Below are 21,515 nucleotides of genomic sequence, written 5' to 3' on the forward strand. Positions count from 1 at the left end.
GCCTGACACAACAGACACACACTGCACACGCTACACTGTGCCTGACACAACGGTCACCCACTGCGCACGTTACACTGTGCCTGACACAACAGTCAGCCACTGTACACGTTACACTGTCTAACACAACAGTCACACACTGCACGTTACACTGTGCCTGACAAAACAGTCACCCACCGCACAAGTTACACTGTGCCTAACACAACAGTCACCCACCGCACACGCTACACTGTGCCTAACACAAGTCACCCACCGCACACGCTACACTGTGCCTGACACAACAGTCACCCACCGCATACGTTACACTGTACCTGACACACAGTCACCCACTGCACACGTTACACTGTGCCTGACAAAACAGTCACCCACTGCACACGTTACACTGTGCCTGACACAACAGTCACCCACTGCACACGTTACACTGTCTAACACAACAGTCACCCACTGCACACGTTACACTGTGCCTGAGACAACAGTCACCCACTGCACACGTTACACTGTGCCTAACACAACAGTCACCCACTGCACACGTTATACTGTCTAACACAACAGTCACCCACTGCACACGTTACACTCTGTAACACGAGTCACCCACTGCACACGTTACACAGTGCCTGACACAACAGTCACCCACTGCACACGTTACACTGTCTAACACAACAGTCACCGACTGCACACGTTACACTGTCTAACACAACAGTCACACACTGCATGTTACACTGTGCCTGACACAACAGTCACCCACTGCACACGCTACACTGTGCCCGACACAACAGTCACCCAATGCACACGTTACACTGTGCCCGACAAAACAGTCACCCACTGCACACGTTACACTGTGCCTAAGACAACAGTCACCCACTGCACATGTTACACTGTGCCTAACACAACAGACTCCCACTGCACGGTACACTGTGCCTAACACAACAGTCACACACTGCACACGGTACACTGTGCCTGACACAACAGTCACCCACTGCACACGTTACACTGTGCCTGACACAACAGACACACACTGCACACGCTACACTGTGCCTGACACAACAGTCACCCACTGCGCACGTTACACTGTGCCTGACACAACAGTCAGCCACTGTACACGTTACACTGTCTAACACAACAGTCACACACTGCACGTTACACTGTGCCTGACAAAACTGTCACCCACTGTACACGTTACACTGTCTAACACAACAGTCACCCACTGCACACATTACACTGTGCCTGACACAACAGTCACCCACTGCACACGTTACACTGTGCCTGACACAACAGTCATCCACTGCACTCGCTACACTGTGCCCATCACAACAGTCACCCACTGCACACGTTACACTGTGCCCGACACAACAGTCACCCACTGCACACGTTACACTGTGCCCGACACAACAGTCACCCACTGCACACGTTACACTGTGCCTAAGACAACAGTCACCCACTGCACACGTTACACTGTGCCTAACACAACAATCACCGACTGCACGTTACACTGTGTCTAACACAACAGTCACCCACTGCACACGCTACACTGTGCCTAACACAACAATCACCCACTGCACGTTACACTGTGCCTAACACAACATTCACCCACTGCTCACGCTACACTGTGCCTGACACAACAGTCACACACTACACGTTACACTGTGCCTGACACAACAGTCACCCACTGCACACGCTATACTGTGCCCGACACAACAGTCACCCACTGCGCACGTTACACTGTGCCCAAGACAACAGTCACCCACTGCACACGTTACACTGTGCCTGACACAACAGTCACCAACTGCACACGTTACCCTGTCTAAAACAACAGTCACCCACTGCACGTTACACTGTGCCTGACACAACAGTCACCCACTGCACACGCTATACTGTGCCCGACACAACAGTCACCCACTGCACACGTTACACTGTGCCCAAGACAACAGTCACCCACTGCACACGTTACACTGTGCCTGACACAACAGTCACCAACTGCACACGTTACCCTGTCTAAAACAACAGTCACCCACTGCACGTTACACTGTGCCTGACAGAACAGTCACACACTGTACACGTTACACTGTCTAACACAACAGTCACCCACTGCACACGTTACACTGTCTAACACAACAGTCACACACTGCACGTTACACTGTGCCTGACAAAACAGTCACACACTGCTCACGCTACGCTGTGCCCGACACAACAGTCACACACTGCATATTACACTGTGCCCGACACAACAGTCACTCACTGCACACGCTACACTGTGCCCATCACAACAGTCACCCACTGCACACGTTACACTGTGCCCGACACAACAGTCACCCACTGCATACGTTACACTGTGCCCGACACAACAGTCACCCACTGCACACGTTACACTGTGCCTAAGACAACAGTCACCCACTGCACACGTTACACTGTGCCTAACACAACAATCACCGACTGCACGTTACACTGTGTCTAACACAACAGTCACCCACTGCACACGCTACACTGTGCCTAACACAACAATCACCCACTGCACGTTACACTGTGCCTAACACAACATTCACCCACTGCTCACGCTACACTGTGCCTGACACAACAGTCACACACTGCACGTTACACTGTGCCTGACACAACAGTCACCCACTGCACACGCTATACTGTGCCCGACACAACAGTCACCCACTGCACACGTTACACTGTGCCCAAGACAACAGTCACCCACTGCACACGTTACACTGTGCCTGACACAACAGTCACCAACTGCACACGTGACCCTGTCTAAAACAACAGTCACCCACTGCACGTTACACTATGCCTGACAGAACAGTCACACACTGTACACGTTACACTGTCTAACACAACAGTCACCCACTGCACACGTTACACTGTCTAACACAACAGTCACACACTGCACGTTACACTGTGCCTGACAAAACAGTCACACACTGCTCACGCTACGCTGTGCCCGACACAACAGTCACACACTGCATGTTACACTGTGCCCGACACAACAGTCACCCACTGCACACATTACACTGTGCCCGACACAACAGTCACCCACTGCACACGTTACACTGTGCCCGACACAACAGTCACCCACTGCACACGTTACACTGTCTAACACAACAGTCACCCACTGCACACGTTACACTCTGTAACACGAGTCACCCACTGCACATGTTACACAGTGCCTGACACAACAGTCACCCACTGCACTCGTTACACTGTTCCTAACACAACAGTCACCCACTGCACATGTTACACTGTCTAACACAACAGTCACCCACTGCACACGTTACACTGTCTAACACAACAGTCACACACTGCATGTTACACTGTGCCTGACACAACAGTCACCCACTGCACACGCTACACTGTGCCCGACACAACAGTCACCCAATGCACACGTTACACTGTGCCCTACAAAACAGTCACCCACTGCACACGTTACACTGTGCCTAAGACAACAGTCACCCACTGCACATGTTACACTGTGCCTAAGACAACAGTCTCCCACTGCACGTTACACTGTGCCTAACACAACAGTCACCCACTGCACACGGTACACTGTGCCTGACACAACAGTCACCCACTGCACACGTTACACTGTGCCTGACACAACAGACACACACTGCACACGCTACACTGTGCCTAACACAACAGTCACCCACTGCGCACGTTACAATGTGCCTGACACAACAGTCAGCCACTGTACACGTTACACTGTCTAACACAACAGTCACACACTGCACGTTACACTGTGCCTGACAAAACAGTCACCCACTGTACACGTTACACTGTCTAACACAACAGTCACCCACTGCACACATTACACTGTGCCTGACACAATAGTCACCCACTGCACACGTTACACTGTGCCTGACACAACAGTCACCCACTGCACACGCCACACTGTGCCCATCACAACAGTCACCCACTGCACACGTTACACTGTGCCCGACACAACAGTCACCCACTGCACACGTTACACTGTGCCCGACACAACAGTCACCCACTGCACACGTTACACTGTGCCTAAGACAACAGTCACCCACTGCACACGTTACACTGTGCCTAACACAATCACCGACTGCACGTTACACTGTGCCTAACACAACAGTCACCCACTGCACACGCTACACTGTGCCTAACACAACAATCACCCACTGCACGTTACACTGTGCCTAACACATTCACCCACTGCTCACGCTACACTGTGCCTGACACAACAGTCACACACTGCACGTTACACTGTGCCCGACACAACAGTCACCCACTGCACACGCTATACTGTGCCCGACACAACAGTCACCCACTGCACACGTTACACTGTGCCCAAGACAACAGTCACCCACTGCACACGTTACACTGTGCCTAACACAACAGTCACCGACTGCACGTTACACTGTGCCTAACACAACAGTCACCCACTGCACATGCTACACTGTGCCTGACACAACAGTCACCCACTGCACGTTACACTGTGCCTGACACAACAGTCACCCACTGCACGTTACACTGTGCCTGACACAACATTCACCCACTTCTCACGCTACACTGTGCCTGACACAACAGTCACACACTGCACGTTACACTGTGCCTGACACAACAGTCACCCACTGCACATGCTACACTGTACCTGACACAACAGTCACCCACTGCACGTTACACTGTGCCTGACACAACAGTCACCCACTGCACGTTACACTGTGCCTGACACAACATTCACCCACTGCTCACGCTACACTGTGCCTGACACAAGTCACACACTGCACGTTACACTGTGCCTGACACAACAGTCACCCACTGCACATGCTACATTGTGCCCGACACAACAGTCACCCACTGCGCACGTTACACTGTGCCTAAGACAACAGTCACCCACTGCACACGTTACACTGTGGCTGACACAACAGTCACCCACTGCACACGTTACACTGTGCCTGACACAACAGTCACCAACTGCACACGTTACCCTGTCTAAAACAACAGTCACCCACTGCACGTTACACTATGCCTGACAGAACAGTCACACACTGTACACGTTACACTGTCTAACACAACAGTCACCCACTGCACACGTTACACTGTCTAACACAACAGTCACACACTGCACGTTACACTGTGCCTGACAAAACAGTCACACACTGCTCACGCTACGCTGTGCCCGACACAACAGTCACACACTGCATGTTACACTGTGCCCGACACAACAGTCACCCACTGCACACGTTACACTGTGCCCGACACAACAGTCACCCACTGCACACGTTACACTGTGCCCGACACAACAGTCACCCACTGCACACGTTACACTGTCTAACACAACAGTCACCCACTGCACACGTTACACTCTGTAACACGAGTCACCCACTGCACACGTTACACAGTGCCTGACACAACAGTCACCCACTGCACTCGTTACACTGTTCCTAACACAACAGTCACCCACTGCACACGTTACACTGTCTAACACAACAGTCACCCACTGCACACGTTACACTGTCTAACACAACAGTCACACACTGCATGTTACACTGTGCCTGACACAACAGTCACCCACTGCACACGCTACACTGTGCCCGACACAACAGTCACCCAATGCACACGTTACACTGTGCCCGACAAAACAGTCACCCACTGCACACGTTACACTGTGCCTAAGACAACAGTCACCCACTGCACATGTTACACTGTGCCTAAGACAACAGTCTCCCACTGCACGTTACACTGTGCCTAACACAACAGTCACCCACTGCACACGGTACACTGTGCCTGACACAACAGTCACCCACTGCACACGTTACACTGTGCCTGACACAACAGACACACACTGCACACGCTACACTGTGCCTAACACAACAGTCACCCACTGCACACGTTACAATGTGCCTGACACAACAGTCAGCCACTGTACACGTTACACTGTCTAACACAACAGTCACACACTGCACGTTACACTGTGCCTGACAAAACAGTCACCCACTGTACACGTTACACTGTCTAACACAACAGTCACCCACTGCACACATTACACTGTGCCTGACACAACAGTCACCCACTGCACACGCCACACTGTGCCCATCACAACAGTCACCCACTGCACACGTTACACTGTGCCCGACACAACAGTCACCCACTGCACACGTTACACTGTGCCCGACACAACAGTCACCCACTGCACACGTTACACTGTGCCTAAGACAACAGTCACCCACTGCACACGTTACACTGTGCCTAACACAACAATCACCGACTGCACGTTACACTGTGCCTAACACAACAGTCACCCACTGCACACGCTACACTGTGCCTAACACAACAATCACCCACTGCACGTTACACTGTGCCTAACACATTCACCCACTGCTCACGCTACACTGTGCCTGACACAACAGTCACACACTGCACGTTACACTGTGCCTGACACAACAGTCACCCACTGCACACGCTATACTGTGCCCGACACAACAGTCACCCACTGCACACGTTACACTGTGCCTGACACAACAGTCACCAACTGCACACGTTACCCTGTCTAAAACAACAGTCACCCACTGCACGTTACACTGTGCCTGACAGAACAGTCACACACTGTACACGTTACACTGTCTAACACAACAGTCACCCACTGCACACGTTACACTGTCTAACACAACAGTCACACACTGCACATTACACTGTGCCTGACAAAACAGTCACACACTGCTCACGCTACGCTGTGCCCGACACAACAGTCACACACTGCATGTTACACTGTGCCCGACACAACAGTCACCCACTGCACACGTTACACTGTGCCCGACACAACAGTCACCCACTGCACACGTTACACTGTGCCTAAGACAACAGTCACCCACTGCACACGTTACACTGTGCCTAACACAACAGTCACCGACTGCACGTTACACTGTGCCTAACACAACAGTCACCCACTGCACATGCTACACTGTGCCTGACACAACAGTCATCCACTGCACGTTACACTGTGCCTGACACAACAGTCACCCACTGCACGTTACACTGTGCCTGACACAACATTCACCCACTTCTCACGCTACACTGTGCCTGACACAACAGTCACACACTGCACGTTACACTGTGCCTGACACAACAGTCACCCACTGCACATGCTACACTGTACCTGACACAACAGTCACCCACTGCACGTTACACTGTGCCTGACACAACAGTCACCCACTGCACGTTACACTGTGCCTGACACAACATTCACCCACTGCTCACGCTACACTGTGCCTGACACAACAGTCACACACTGCACGTTACACTGTGCCTGACACAACAGTCACCCACTGCACATGCTACATTGTGCCCGACACAACAGTCACCCACTGCGCACGTTACACTGTGCCTAAGACAACAGTCACCCACTGCACACGTTACACTGTGCCTGACACAACAGTCACCCACTGCACACGTTACACTGTGCCTGACACAACAGTCACCAACTGCACACGTTACCCTGTCTAACACAACAGTCACCCACTGCACGTTACACTGTGCCTGACACAACAGTCACCCACTGCACACGTTACACTGTGCCTGACACAACAGTCACCCACTGCACACGTTACACTGTGCCTGACACAACAGTCACCCACTGCACACGTTACACTGTGCCTAACACGACAGTCACCCACTGCACACGTTACACTGTCTAACACGACAGTCACCCACTGCACACGTTACACTGTGCCTGACACAACAGTCACCCACTGCACACGTTACACTGCGGAGCAGCGCAAAAACACTCAGGGAATCCAATTACCATGTAAAGAGGAATAATAAAACCTCAGCAAATGAAAGATGTTCACTTGTTTGAATCCTGTCTAAAAATAGAATGTTAATAAACATTAATCCTCATTAGAACCAATGCCAAACGCAATGGAAATTATGAACCATTTGACATGTTGCGAATGAAAGCTGTTGAATTTCCATCCACCGCTTTTCATCTTCACACACTCCTACTTTCATGAGTATTAATAGACCACATCACGTTTAGAGATTGAATAGTAGATCTTTTGCATAATCTTTGTGGCTACAAACGTAACTGAAAATCTACATTGGTCTCCGTGACCGACCCAAACCTGCCATTAATAATGCTGTCTGGTGAGCGAGTTGTAAATTGTCAGTTTTCTTAACTGACATATTGGATAAAAGCATAAGAATCAGGAGTGAGAACGGGGCATACAGCCCCTTCCTCCTCATGTGTCAAGGAGATCAGGGCAAATCTCTTCTCTCAAGAAATAACAGAGATCCACTCAAGGATCTCTCCTTGTGGCTGAGACTTACACATTTTAACCTGTGTAAGGTCATTCCTCATCCTTTCTCACCCCCTACTTCCAACACAACAGGCCCCTCTTCAGCTTACTTCCAAAAAGCACAATTATCACCATCCTTCCCCCAACAAGGTTACAGGCAGGCTGTTCTCACACACCTTGGCACCAGGAGATGGAGGATTGTTTTGTGATTGGATCCCTCTGACCAGTGGTGTCCCACAAGTATCGGCCTTGGATACCTTGCTGATTGTAATATACACTCCGTGTCCACTTTACTAGGTACTTCCTGTGCCTAAAAAGGTGGCCAGTGAGTGTATGTTCATGGTCTTCTGCTGCTGTGGCTCATCCATCTCAAGGTCCAACATGTTGTTCATCCAGAGATGCTCTTCTGCACAACAATGTTGTATTGCGTGGTTATTTGAATTACTATCGCCTTCCTATCAGCTGGCCACTCTCATCAGACCTTTCTCATTAACGAGGCGTTTTTGCCCACAGAACTGCTGCTCACTGGATGTTTTTAGTTTTTTGCACCATTCTCTGTAAACTAGAGACTGTTGTGTGTGTGTAAATCCCAGGTGATCAGTAGTTTCTGAGATACTCAAACCACCCTGTCTGCCACCAACAATCATCCCACGGTTAAAGTCACCTAGATCACATTTCTTCCCCATTCTGATATTTAGTCTGAACAACAACCAAACCACTTGACCATGTCTGCGTGCCTTTATGCATTGAGTTGCTGCCACATGATTGGTTGATCAGATATTTGCATAAATGGGCAGATGTACAGCTGTACCCAATAAAGTGGCCACCGAGTGTACATGAATGTCTTCAAAGTGGATGCGGGAAGCGAGTTTAGTAAGTCTGTGGAAGAGCTGAACATCGGTGGAGTTTTTGACAACGTGGAAGGCTGCAGGGAGATGTTGGTGCAACTGGCAGAAAAATGACAGGTGGAGATTATTCCAAACAAATGTGAAGTGATGCGTTTTGTGAGAACCAGTGGAGGACTGGATACTGTTGGAGAGATAGCCTCTCTGGGAACATAGCAGCAGTGGCCAGATCAGTGACTCCATGAGTGGCTCACGACGGAGGTGATGGACAAGTTGGGCAAAGCCCAGGAGAGCAGTAATGATGCAGGCCTTCTCATCAGGGCCACAGACAGGCAGTTCTCCTGTGTCTCTGTTTTGGAAAGGCAAGGAATAGCCAGCATGGTTTTGTGTGTGAGAAACTGTGTCATGTAAATTTAATTGAACTTTTTTGAAGAGGTGATTATGAAGATCGCTGAGAGGAGGGTGTAGCTGTGGTCTACATTGACTTTAGCAAGGCCTTTGGCAATGTCCCTTGTGGTAGGCTGAACTGGAAGGTGAGATCATATGGAATGTAAATTGGGTACATAATTAGCTTGGAGGAGGGAGGCAGAGGGTGGCAGTGGAGGGTTTTTTTTCCAGTTTGGAGGCCTGTAACCAGCAGTGTGCCACAGATATTAGAGGTTTGGATACACTGCTGTTTGTTATATATTAACAATTTGGATGACAATGTTTTTAATATGGAGCAACACACAAAGAAACTCAGCAGGTCAGGCAGCATCTATGGAGGGAAATGGACAGTGAACTTTTCAGATTGATACTCTTCATCAGGGTTGTAAAGAAAGAGGGAGGCTGGTGTAAAAGGTAGGGGGAAGGGGGTGGAGTAAGAGCTGGTGGGTGATAGCTGGATCCAAGAAAGATGGTGATGGCAGGAATGGGAGGAGGGAGAACCAGTGTACAAGTCCAAGGATCCTCGAAAATGGCAGTGCAAGTAAATAAGACATGAAGAAAGAATATGGGACACTTATGTTCATTACCCAGGTCTTAGAATACAAGAGCATCAAGTTTACAGTATAACGATAAGAAACAATGGTAGGCCAGAAATGGAATACTTGTTTACAGCTCTAGTCATCACACTGTGGGAAGGAAGTGATTGAATTGGAGACCGTGCAGAGAATATGTACCAGATGTGCCTAGGATGGAGCGTTTCAGTTATAGTGACGGACAATAGTTTTCCATGCACTGAAATCTCGTTTTCCTTGGTGGTGCAAGACTAGGAATTAGGAAGAACTGTCTGATTAGCCGAAGTGTGTGGCTGTGGAGCAGTTTTGTGCAGGAGGGACCGTAAGTGCATCTGAGGGAAGATGCAGTGTGATCTAGGAGGGGGACTGACTTGGAGAAAGACTCTAAAAGGACGAAGTCCAATCATGAAAGAACAAAGATTAAGGGAATGGCAAATAAGGAGTCAGTTCACTGGAGTTCACAATCATTTAGGCAGAAGTTCAACTGGATATAACTGAAGTAGATAGAATGTGGTATGGACTCTTTGACCCATTGGTTTTGAATAGGTTTATTTGTTGTAAGAAAACAGTGCACAAGAATTTAAATAAGTATGTTTCATCAGAAGTTCTCCTTATTCGATGGCCTCAAAGCAGAGGGCATTCCACCAGTGCAAATTCCTTTTGGTTTCAACTCAGCAGCAGAAGGATTTATATAGAATTATATGATATTTTAAATTTTGTTTGATGCAAATCATTTACACACTGCAAGTCATGAGTATAAATACAGGAAATGTTTTCAACATCAATCCATAAAGTGGGAAAAGGAGGCAAAATGTGGAAAAGAAACTCCTCATTTTATAGTTTACACAAAGCTGCCCTATGGTGTGGTCGGCTCTATATTCCGGATAATTGTCAAACAGTTCTGCTGGAATTTTATTTGTTCTGGACTGGTATGCTCTGCAGGATTAGTAAAAGATTAGTAAAAGTGATTGATCTTCCATTAGCTCAATCACTTAAGACATTACTATCTAAAGTAAGTCTTTCGAGTGCTTTTATTGAGGCTGAGGAATGAGACAGTATTAGTTTGTGCATATCCGAGGAAGAAATGTTATCAATTGTAAAACATGACATTAAATAAGATATAATAAAGTTACCTGTGGTACTATTATACCCAACAAGAGAGCAGCCATAGCCGCATGGTGTGCCAAGAACCAATTCAGGACCGTATCTGTGCACCCACGGACATAGATGATACTAAGAAGACTGAGGCGCTGTGGATAAAAGCATGAAATATGGGTGTCAGTCTTGACTCAGTTGACAGAACACACACCTAAGATTTAGAAGGTTGTGCTTGAGGGACAGGAGCTGACATTCTAATGCTGCAGTGTCAGAGGGTGCTGATGTTCAGAAGAGGTATTAAATTCTCTGCCTCTCACATGGACGCAAAGGATGTGATTGCACTGATTTGTAGAAGAGCAGGGGATTTATTCCCTGTGCCCTGTGCTTTAAGCTTGGGATAAACCACATGCTGTACATACATAGCAGCCAGAGCCAGTGACGAGCTTGCAGGAAAGACTTCAAAATAGTAACTACACATGCATATGCCTTGAGAATCTGAAGCTTGCTCATGCAAAGAATTCAAAACTGCAGAGAACTTGGAAGTAAAGAGTGTGAGAAGCTTGCACCAGACCTCTAACATGAAAAATATATGGACATAAGAGATTCTGCAAGTCTGGAGTAACACACAGCAAGCCAGGCTGCATCTGTGGAGGGAAATAAACAGTTCTAGTGAAGGGTCTCTGCTTTTTGTAATAAACATTGGCTGTTCACTTCCATCTGTAGATGTTAGCCAACCTACTGAGTTCCTTCTGCATTTAGTATGCAATGATAATTACAGCATTAGTAATAGGACCTGGAAGCGAATCATACACTATATGGGTTGAATCACAAGCAAGAGAAAATCTGCAGATGTTGGAAATCAAAGTAATACACACAAAATGCTGGGGGAACTCAGCAGCATCTATGGAAAAGAGTGAGACCCTTCATCTTCCATTGATGCAGCCCGGCCTGCTGAGTTCCTCCAGCATTTTGTGTGTAACACAGTATGTGGGCTTCAAAAGCATGTTATTGTAATCACTTGAGGTGCAAGACATGGGTCCAGGAAGCAGCACGATAACCCACCTGAGTTCATGGACCCATCTACTGTGCGATATGTGGGTTTCATATGAGCAAATTGTCCGCTCCAGGTGGACAGTCATAACCAGGAATCTATTTATTGAAAGATCTCAGAATTTGCTTTGGCATCATCATCATCAGGTGCCATGCCCAGTTTGAACTTTGACTGCCATGGCCCACACACTCCTGTTTCGGGTCAAGTGGATCAGTTCACTGGTATTCATTTCCACTTCTCTGGCTGCTGTCTCCATCATCATTTGTCTTTGTCTTCCTCTTGCTTTCTTCCCTTCCATCTTTCCCATAATTACCATGCATTCTAACGCCTCTTTCCTAATCACATGTCCAATGAAATTACGTTGCCTTTTCATGATCTCATACATTATTTCTCTGTTTGCGTTTGCTCTGTTCACGACGTCCTCGTTAGATATTCGTTTCGTCCATGATATTCTTTGCATCCCCCTCAAAAACCACATTTCATAGTGCCCTTTCATGCCTATGCAACAAGAGCATTACTTAATTACTTATGAGCAGCACAATAGCATAGCAGTCAGTGTAGTGCTTTACAGCACCAGTGAAGAGTTTGTGCATTCTCCCAATGACTGCGGGGATTTCCTCTGGGTGGTCTAGTTTCGTCCTACATTCCAAACGCGTGTATGGGTTCGGGTTAGTAAGTTATGGCATGCCATGTTGGCCCTGGATGCACAGCGACACTTAGCACATCTTTGGGCTCCTTTGGTTGTTGACACACACGATGCACTTCACTGTATGTTTCAATGTACACCGGAAAAATAAAACTAATCTTTAAAACTCTAAAACATTATGACTGAGAGTAGAATTACCTCATTCACATTTCTAAAAATGAATTCTCATTATATGAACATTGTCTTCAGGCCATTTATTGCTAACCCTTGGTTTTGAGAAGCTTCTTCTTACATTACTATACTCCAAATTGATTTTTTATGTTGCTAGTTACAAATACAAGTATCTTTCTAAGTGGCTGATATCTCCCCTACTGCTGGAGCAATTCCCGTCTCCATTGTGAGGGGCAATCACCTTCTCAAAGCTTTGGAAATTCAGTTCTTTTGCCCTATATAGCCAACCAAGGCTGTATTGTGATCTCGGCAAAATGGTGTTCAAAAATCCAATAAAGTTCTTAAAAAAGCAGAATAATCTGGCATCTGAAGCCATTTCATTCTATCATAGTTTGCAGCAAAGAGTTGGACGATGTGCTTATGTGGCACTTATTCACATTTAACCTCCTCATTGGTGCTTCGTTTGGTGGCGGGGGGGCGGGGTGTAGTGTGCCATCATCACTCAGCACCATGTCCCACTGTGGGTTTGGTCGAGGCATAGAACAAAAAGCCAACTTCTGGAAATGGCACGAGAGTTACTGTCACTGACTGTGTGAAAAGGCAAAATGCAAGTCAATGAGAATGAAGGAAAAGTGTCTCCACCATGGTCAGACCTGGACTAAGATAAGGTCATTTTGTTGTTGGATGCCCGTCATTCTGTTATGTATGCATGGAGCAAGATCAACAACACAGAAGTATGATTAAACGTTTTCACTGAGTCCTGCTAATACCTGTACATGTTGTGAAACGTACGGTGCAGGAGCCAAGATAAAAACATGTGCACCCAAAAGCCTTTGCTTAAGGAGAGAGCCTTCCACAATCAGGAGGCCCAGTTGATTCACCATGCTATCAAATGGCTGCATGTTCACGTGCCACATTCTCCCAACTGACCTGAAGATCTGGTACTCTACATCCACCCCATGATAATAGAAACCGCAGAGGAAGGGAATAAGTGAGGTAAACAGAGAAAAATGATGAACTATCTATCACGCTTGGTAGCGGTCAACTGGCTGGTGCACCCTTTTGGACAGTCGCAGGCAGGCAACGTCCCTCCCTGTGCCTTCCTGGTTAGCTGATGTTGAGGGCAGTGGACTGTGAATCTCCTCTTTTCCTGATGAACCATCCATTAGATTATCTGCGGGGATGCAGGTTCCATCCACAGAGGATACTTCCGTAGCTTCGCTGGTGTGTATGGTTCAAATGTTGCCTTTTAATTTTTCAGTCTGTCAGCTCAAGTGCAAGCTGGTAGCCAGCTTGCACCATGCGAGTCTACGTTTTGTCACTGGCACCAAACAATCACGACCTGGCGTGTGTACCATATTTTTGTTTCAAGGCCTCTTGCTTGCTACAAATTTGCTCCAGGCCGGTTGGTTGTAGATCTTCTCTTTGTAGTCAGTCAAGTTTGTCTTCTACCTTTTGGACCCACTGCATAAGGCAATGTAAAACACTGGCTGGCCGTTCTTCTTAAACTTGAACTTAGCCACCAGACTCTAAAAGTTGACCCAAAGCATCAGCCTGGAAAACTCGCTGGTGATTTTGTATAGAGAATTTGATGCAGGGCTCCGCCCAATAGGATGGACAGTCCAGCTGCAGGATGTCACAGAGAAAATTCTTCAAACCTTATCTTCCATCATAATGTTACAAGTGAGGAAGTTAGACCATAAGACATAGAAGCAGAGAAGCAGAATTAGGCTATTCAGCCCTTTGAGTTGGCTTTGCTATTCGATAATGCGTGAAATATTTTCCCTCTCAACCCCCTTCTTCCCATAGCCTCTGACACCCTTATTAATCAAGAACCTATCAACCTCCACTTTAAATATGCCCAAAGACTTGGCCTTCGCAGCTGGCTGTGGCAATGATTTTCAATGATTCACCTTCCTCTGGTGAGACAAATTACTCCTCACCTCTGTTCTCTTTCTATTCCCTGCATTCTGGTCCCAGACTCTCCCACTAATGGAAACATCCTCTCCACATCCACTCTATTTAAACGTTTCAGTATTTGATATATTTTGATTAGATTCTCCCCTCCCCATTCTAGCAAACTCCAGCGAGTACAGGCTCACAGTCGTCAAACGCTACCCAAACAGTATATTAACTCTTTCATTCCTGGGTTCACTTTCATAAACCTCCTCGGAATCCTCTGCAATGCCAACGCATCCTTTCATAGATCTGGGGCCCAAAACTGCTCTCAATACTTCAAGTGATGTCTAACCAATGCCTTATAAAGCCTCAGCAATACATCCTTGCTTTTATGCTCCTGTCTTCTGAAAATAAATGCTAACATTGCATTTGCCTTCCTTACTAACGACTCAACCTGCAAGTTAATCTTTAGGGAATCCAGCACAAAGATTCCCAAGTCCCTTTGACCTCCAGTTTCAGTATTTGCCTACTCTGTATTCAATCCGCCACTTCTTTGCCCAGTCTCCTGATCTGTCCAAGTCCTTCCGCAGACTCCCCGTTTCCTCAACACCACCTGCCCCTCCACCTATCTTTGTATCACCTCCAAACTTAGCCGCAAAGCCATCAATTCTGTCATCCAAATAATTTACATATAACATGAAAAGAAGTGGTCCCAACACCGATTCCTGCAGAACACTGCTATTCACAGACATCCAACAAGAAAAGGCCCCTTTTATTCCCACTATTTGTCTCCTGCCAGTCAGTCAATCATCTATCTATATTAGTATCTTTCCTGTAATACCATGAACTCTTATCTTGTTAAGCAGTCTCATGTGTGGTACCTTGTCAAAGGCCTTCTGAAAATCCAAGTAAACAACATCCACGGGCTCTCCTTTGTCTATCCTGTCTGTTATTTCCTTAAGGAATTCCAACAGATTTGTCAGACAAGATTTCCCCTTAAGGAAACCACGCTGACTTCAGCCTATTTTATCATGTGCCTCCAAGTGTTCCAAAACCTCATCCTTGCCAACTACTGAAGTCAGACTAACAATTCCGTCTTTTGCCTCCTTCCCTTCTGAAAGAGTGGTGTGATATTTGCAAATTTCTAGCCCTCTGGAACCATTCCAGAATCTAGAGATTCTTGAAAGATCATTATTAATGCCTCCATGATCTCTTCAGCTACCTCTTTCAGAACCTTGGCATGTAGTCCATCTGGTCCAGCTGACTTATCTACCTTCAGACTTTACACCTGCCCAAGCACCTTCTCCTTAGTAATAGCAACTACACTCACTTTTGCCCCCTGACACTCTAGAATTTCTGGCATACTGCTGTTGTCTTCACAATAATAACTAATACAAAATACTTACTGAGTTCACCTGCCATTTCTTTGTCCTCCATTACTGCCTCTCCAGCATCATTTTCCAGTGGCCTGATATCTTCTCCTGTCTCGCTTTTACTCTTTATATCTGAAAAGACTTTGGGTATCTTTTTTATATTCTTGGCTAGTTTATCTTCATATTTCATCTTTTCTCACATTACTTATTTAGTTGTCTTTGGTTGATTTTTTAAAAGCTTCCCACTATATTTTGCTGTATTGTATGCCCTCTCTTTGACTTTTACACTGTCTTTAACTTCCCTTGTTGACCATCGATGCCTCATCCTCCTTTTAGAAGATTGTTCCTTCTTTGGGATGAACCAATCCTGCATCTTCTGAATTACTTCCAAGAACTCCAGCTACTGCTGCTTTGCAATCATCCTGCTGGTGTCCTCTTCCAATCAACTTTGATCAGCTCTTCTCTCATGCCTCTGTGATTCCCTTTACTCCACTGTAGTACTGATACATCTAATTTTAGCTTCTCCCTCTCAAACTGCAAGGTAAATTCTATCAGATTACAATCACTCTCTCCTAAGGGTTCCTTTACCTTAAGCTCTCAAATCAAATCTGGTCCATTACACAACACCCAATCCAGAATTACCTTTTCCCTAGTGGGCTCAACCACAAGATGCTCTGAAAGTCCAAGCCTGGGCATTCTGTAAATTATTTTTCTTGGGATCCAGCACCAACCTGATTTTGCCAATCATATTAAAATCCCCCATGACTATCCCCCATTGCCCTTTTTACATGCCTTTTCTATCTCCCATTGTAATTTGTACCCCACATCCTAGCTACTGTTTGGAGGCTTGTACAGTATACAACTCCCAGCAAGGTCTTTTAACTCTTCTAGTTTCTCAACTCTACCCATGAGGATTCTATATCTTCTGATCCTATGTAACTTCTTTCTAAGAGTTTGAGTTCAGATTTTACCAACAGAGTCACCCCACCTTCGCGCACTTGTCTGACCTTTAGATATGATGAGTATGCTTGGATGTTAAGCTCTCAGCTCTGATCTTCTTTCAACCATGACTCTGTGATGGTCCTTCCTGCCAACTTGTAATTGAGCTACAAGGTCATGTCGCTTATTATGTAGACGGCATGCATTCAAATATAACACCTTCAGTCCTGTATTCATCGCCCTTCCTTTCAGTTTTGTCTCCATGTTGCCTGTAGTTAAATTCTAATCCTTGTCTAAACTTTTTGTCTTATTCTTTAAGCTGGAGATGTCAGTAACCTCTCCTGCACTTTCCTTCCCTTTTACTTTATTAAAACCTTTCAAAGCTATTGAACTCCCCCTCCCCCTGCTATTTAGTTTAAAGCCCTACTTACACCCCTAGTTATGTACGTGATTCACTCGGACCCTGGTGCCAGCATGGATTAGGTGGAGCCCACCCATTAGAACAGCTTCCTTCTTCCTCAGTGTGGTGCCAATGTCCCACAAATTTTTCAAACCCACTGCTCCAACACCAACCTCTATCTTATTAGCCCTGCGCCAATTCGCATGTGGCTCAGGTAACAATCCAGAGATTATTACCCTTTTATTCTGCATTTTAATTTAGTCCCTAGCTGCTCAAATTTCCTCAGCAGAACCTCTTTCCTAGTTCTTCCTATATCATTGGTATCCACATGGACCATAACAACTGGATCTTTCCCCTCCCACTCTAAATTCCTGAGCAGATCAGATGAGATGTCCCGAACCCAGGCATCAGGCAAACAACACATCTTCTGGGAATCTTGATCCTTGTGACAGAGGATTGTGTCTATTCTCCTAACTACGCTATCCCTAAGTTCAACTATGTACAGCATGTATATTTCTCTCCTCTACCCAACCCCCGAATAGCTCTCTGAACCATAGTGCACAGTTCAGTAGCTCGTCCTTCCTACAGCCCCTATTCTCATCCTCACAGGGAGCAACGATCTCAGACCTGTTGGGCAAACTCGAGGACTGAGGCTCCTCCATCACTACCTTTTGGATATCCCTATCTGCCTCACCTACAGTCATATCTCTTGTTCCTGGCTACAGACCACATTTGAAGTAGTTAATCTAAAGGGCGTGACTTCCTCTTGAAACAGTGTCCAGGTAACTTTCCTCCTCCCTGATGCATCACAGAGTTTGAAGCTCAGATTCCAGGTCATCAACTTTGAGCCTGAATTCCTTAAGCAACAGAGAGTTACTGCAGACGTGGTCACCAGGAACTAAAATGACATCCACCATCTCCTACATAATGTAGCTACAGCACGAGGTCCACCGTCTCTTACATAGTGCAGCTATTTCACGAGGTCCACCATCTCCTATATCAGGGGTCCCCAACCTTTTTTTTGCACCGCGGACCAGTTTAATATTGACAATATTTTTGCAGACCGGCTGACGAGGTGTGGGGGGGGGGTGTTAATTACAACCGGAATATAGGTGATAAGTCAACTAAGTCACTTAAAAGTGGCTAATACACTCAATTTCGTTTCTAAAAGTGTTTATCTAACAAATTTAATATTAAACACACAGTGCATATTTTCCCCGTATGAACATATACAATCATTGCAACACACCAATATCGCTGAATCAGTGGGAGCCCTGGGCTTGTTTCCTGCAACAACATGGTCCTATCAAGGGGAGATGGGAGACAGCGATACGTGAAGGGGGTTCCTTATGTCCAGTCTATTCCGCAATTTAGTTTTCGTTGCATTCAATGCAGAAAAGCCTGCTTTGCAGAGATACGTTGGAAATGGAAGCAACGTTTTCAGTGCTTTCGTGGCTATCTCAGGATATTTAGCCTTGACTTTGATCCGGAATGCCGGCAGAGATGTTATGCCAAACATACTTTTCAGCCCGCCGTCATTTGCAAGCTCGAGGAGTTGATCTTCTTCCCGCGCTGACATGGATGACGTGGGTCATGACCTCATGTGGGTAATGAGCTCGCGTGCGTTCAAGTTCCAACAGTGGGCGTGACAGGGAATGAGGAAAGGTGCAGCTGACTCATATCGTTTCATATCGCCAAATCATATCGTTTCCTCGTGGCCCAGTAGCACATGCTTTGCGGCCCAGTGCCGGTCCACGGCCCGGTGGTTGGGGACCACTGTCCTACATAGAGCAGCTGCAGTACACATTCGCAGCTCCTCAAATGCACATATGGACTGACAAATGCGTCTCAGAATGCACAATAAAATACAATGCAACAACTCATCAATGGTTTTGATGACCTTCCAAACTTGCAACTTTACCACCCAGAAAGTCAAGCATGTTTGGGAAAACTACAACTGCAATTTCTCTTTCAAGTCGTTCTCTACCTTGGTACGTACTGTAAATCAATCAACATTCCTTCAGTTAGTCCTGACGAAGGGTCTCGGCCTGAAACGTCGACTGCGCTTCTTCCTATAGATGCTGCCTGGCCTGCTGCGTTCACCAGCAACTTTGATGTATGTTGCTTTATCATTGCTGGGTCTCAATAGCCACCCACACAGTGCGAATATTTTTACTGGGAGAAGATTGAACTGCTCAATACTATCTACTGCACTGCAGTTAGGAATGAACAATTGAGGCCTGTGTCACTGACATCCCCTCAAATGCATAGTGACCAGTGCATCACTCATAGTCGAGAAGGAAAGGAAATAGAAAAGCTTTCTGGAAGTAGAGTGGAGAATAAATTACTTTTAAAGATACTTACATGTTTTTTAAGAGTTTTATATCCGCACATTGTGTTGACAACATCCATCTGAAATGAAAAAGAGCATACAAGTTATTTTTCACAGATCTAAATACTTTCAAACTTCTTTTTCTACTAATGCCTGCATCTCCACACTGTTTCACCAACAACAATCAGTAAGAGGCAAAGGTTCAGAACTTCATCCGGAGGGTGGTGGTTCTATGGAACAAGCGGTCAGGGAAGTGGTTGAGGCAGGTACTTCAACAATATTTAAGACACTTGGACGGGTAGAACGTGGAACATAGAACAGCACAGGAACAGGCCATTCGGCCTACAGTGTGGTGCTGAACCAGCTAAAAAGCAAATCAAATACACTCAAACACTAATCTCCCCTACCTACACAAAGTCCATAGGCTCAGGGATTCCAGTTAGAGTTTGTTGTGTTTTTCTCAAGTGACTTGATCTTTGTAATGTGGTCTCCTCGTGCCTTCTCTTTAAGTTTGTTAAGTTTATTTTGATGGGCTCGGGTATTCTGTGTTACTTGTATTATTTAAGTGGATGCCTGACTAACGGTAATTGCAGGGTCCCAGTTTTGAGAATTTTACTTCTCATGGTCTCACTTGGCCGACCTACCAATGTTCTTTTGGAATTATTATGAATAAACTCACGTTGCCATCTCTACACCAGAGTCTGTCTTTCCTCTGCACTTGGGTTCCGATATTGCCAGCGTACATCCATGATGGAAAGACTCTGCCAAGTAACGGACCCAGCAGAGGTGGAACAGCAGCATTTTGGATATTGGTCGGCTGGAGGCAAGTGGGCCTTCTATTCTCGGTGCATGTCCCGAGTCTACATTCTAAGTGTCCTGAGTCTACGTTCCGAGTGTACATTTTGAGCTTCTCTAGTCTACTTTTTGAGTTTCTCCAGTCTCTCTTCCGAGCTTTTCAAGTTGCAAGTACCCTGGTCTCCAGCCTCAGATTCCTATGACTTGGGTCTGCATAACAATGGAGCGCTTCAAGCAAGCTTATCAATAAAGTTCGTTTGATTCAACGAATCAACATTCAGGTTCTCCAACAGCTGATCCCTGGCTAGAGTGTGCAAACACAAGTAAAGTAACCCTATTAAGTGTACACTATCTTACATTTGGCCCCTTGATGAAAATCATGCTACAGACTGTGAAAATGAATTTTCGTATAACAAATTAAACAGATTTACACGGAGACAGCTCGCTCAGTGATAACATAAGCCTGCCTATGCTGTCTCAACCTGTAAAATTGAGAGTACAGCCTTCTGCATTCTAATTGCCTCTGGAAAATAGTGAAGAATGAAACACTGTGAGGAAGATCCTTCCAGGATCCCTCCCTAGGTTTCGAGTTTCGTGTTTTCAAGGAACCAGGTTTCCAGGTCTCAAGGCTTTTTCCAAGTCCAAGTGTTCCTGTCTAAGTGTTCAAGATTCTCAAAGTTCTCAGGGTTGTCAAGGTTCTCCAGGTTTCCCAA

At 46.3% G+C, this 21,515-nt stretch overlaps 1 protein-coding gene across 2 annotated transcripts in view; it reads right to left on the reverse strand.

Moving 5' to 3' along the window:
• Positions 1–21,515, reverse strand: part of tspan15 (tetraspanin 15) — a 166,156-nt gene that overhangs the window by 55,007 nt on the left and 89,634 nt on the right. For both annotated transcript variants that reach the window (XM_063071144.1, XM_063071146.1), the window contains exons 6-7: positions 20,040–20,087; positions 11,232–11,348 (exon numbers count right to left, since the gene is read on the reverse strand). In XM_063071144.1, coding sequence (XP_062927214.1) covers positions 11,232–11,348; positions 20,040–20,087 — 165 coding nt within the window. The remainder of the gene's footprint in view (positions 1–11,231; positions 11,349–20,039; positions 20,088–21,515) is intronic.

The sequence above is a fragment of the Mobula hypostoma genome, chromosome 19 (genome assembly GCF_963921235.1).
Source record: "Mobula hypostoma chromosome 19, sMobHyp1.1, whole genome shotgun sequence".
NCBI classification, from domain to species: Eukaryota; Metazoa; Chordata; class Chondrichthyes; order Myliobatiformes; family Myliobatidae; genus Mobula; species Mobula hypostoma.